At 44.3% G+C, this 1,803-nt stretch overlaps 1 protein-coding gene across 1 annotated transcript in view; it reads right to left on the bottom strand.

The window, feature by feature from the left end:
• Nucleotides 1-1,803, bottom strand: part of dab1a (DAB adaptor protein 1a) — a gene marked incomplete at its 5' end in the record, with an annotated part of 23,199 nt that overhangs the window by 14,019 nt on the left and 7,377 nt on the right. The window contains 2 exon segments of the mRNA XM_014028398.1: nt 940-1,036; nt 1,110-1,172. Coding sequence (XP_013883852.1) covers nt 940-1,036; nt 1,110-1,172 — 160 coding nt within the window.

Genomic DNA, 1,803 nt, shown 5'->3' with positions numbered 1-1,803 from the left:
ACAGGCATGGATTAGACGTCAACACTCAATCTGATGGAGGGAGCTGACGGATTGTAGACAGGCACGGGAACTGATAAACGGCCCAGTGATGCCTGCGGCATTGAATCAGAGACCTCTTTGCACTACTTAGGCCAATGCTTGGCTCTGAGTAGTCTAAGGGAAAGAATTCTTGGAGACCCCTTTGTGGATCCTGAGAAGCTTAGAACACTGAGGGTTTCTAACCTGGTGTCCTTCATCCGAGGGACAAAAAGGTTTGATTAAAGCCCAGTTTCTTTTGGGGAGAGCAATGGGCCACTTATGAGGCCCCCGCTCACCTGGGTTGTACCCATCCCCAATTACCAATTCCAATACCAAAATGCTAAAACGGAACTATGCTAAAATGGAAGTAATGTTAAAATTGAAGTATGCAAAAACGGAAGTAATGTTAAAACAGAAGTATGCTAAAACGGAAGTTATTATGCTAAGGCAGAATTTTTAATACAGGAATTCTACTAGGGAATTCAAAATTTTACAGTACTCAGACTAATTTAATACTTGAAACAGACTCGTTTGCTTGAAAGAATGAATTTTTTTCAATTTTTTATTTGAGCACTGATCCAGTCCACCTACATACCAGTAGATGGCAGTATTGCGCTACATTGTTATTTGCCAACCATCAAAAAAGAAAAGATCACAGTTGAGGAAAGTCTTGAATGGAAAAGTAAGTAAAATCTCTAATTTCTATATTAAAAATTCTGCTTTAGCATGATAACTTCTGTTTTAGCATAACTTCCATTGTGGCTTTTGCTGTTGTGTTTTTGGCTTTTGCATTTTGTTGATCCTTCTGGGCCACCGTAGGCATTTCAACTGTGTTTATTCCAAGCAGCTCTGTCCTTTGCCTGAGTCCTCTTACCCCACTGCTGTGTGTGTTCCCCTCCCAGCAGTRGGGATGAGGCTTACCTGAGGGCACAGACGCAGGATTGAAGGGAGCAAACAGCTCCGTGGGGGGCTGCAGGCCCTGCGAGGGGTCCAGGGTGTTGGCAGGAGAGACGGGGGTCTGTGTTGGTTACAGGTTAGGTCAGAAAACAACAATACAATCTTAGAAAGTAGAACCGTGAAGATCCACTCACTGATGGAGAGGTTATGTCAGGAGGTGTGGACATATCTCCGAAAATCTCTAATTGGCTGATATTCTGAGGATCAGAAGAGAGAAAGAGGAGTCAGGAGCCATGGCTGTCTGCAGAAACAGGTCAAGTGTTCTACATCCCACTGCAACATGCATCACACACACATGCAACACCAGACCAGCAGACCAGCAGGGCAGATTAATGGACCCACCTACAGCCTGCTGCAGCAGAGAGGACAGCAGGGAGCACACAGGGACCATGACATGGAATGGTTATGATGACATACTCACCAAGACTTTTCATCATTTTCCTCATCTGCTTTAAAACATGTCAACCAGCTCAGAAAATAAAAAATCAGTAGGTCCTCTGGATGGTTCTGCTTTAGTGAAATGTTTCGTCTCTCCTCCAAGAGACTTCTTCAGTCTGATGAGTTTCAGGTGAGCTCAGCCTTATAAGCTCCGCCTCCACATAGACAAACAGGTTAGTCACATGCAAAAGAGGACCATCAACTAACAATAGGCTTGATTACTTCTATTGTTCATAGAGGGTCATGTGTCCCATCATCTGACCCGTGTCATGTTGTGTGTATGTAGTGAGTGTAAGCGGGGCTCAAAGTCCCCTTGTTTTTGTTTTTTCCCTCTTCATGTTGGTATCATTGGAGCCCTGATTCACACCTTTTGCTCACAGGGGGCGGAGT

Source organism: Austrofundulus limnaeus, unplaced genomic scaffold (assembly GCF_001266775.1).
Source record: "Austrofundulus limnaeus strain Quisiro unplaced genomic scaffold, Austrofundulus_limnaeus-1.0 Scaffold757, whole genome shotgun sequence".
NCBI classification, from domain to species: Eukaryota; Metazoa; Chordata; class Actinopteri; order Cyprinodontiformes; family Rivulidae; genus Austrofundulus; species Austrofundulus limnaeus.
Note: the sequence above shows the minus strand (reverse complement) of the source record. Positions and strands in the feature narration are given on the sequence as shown.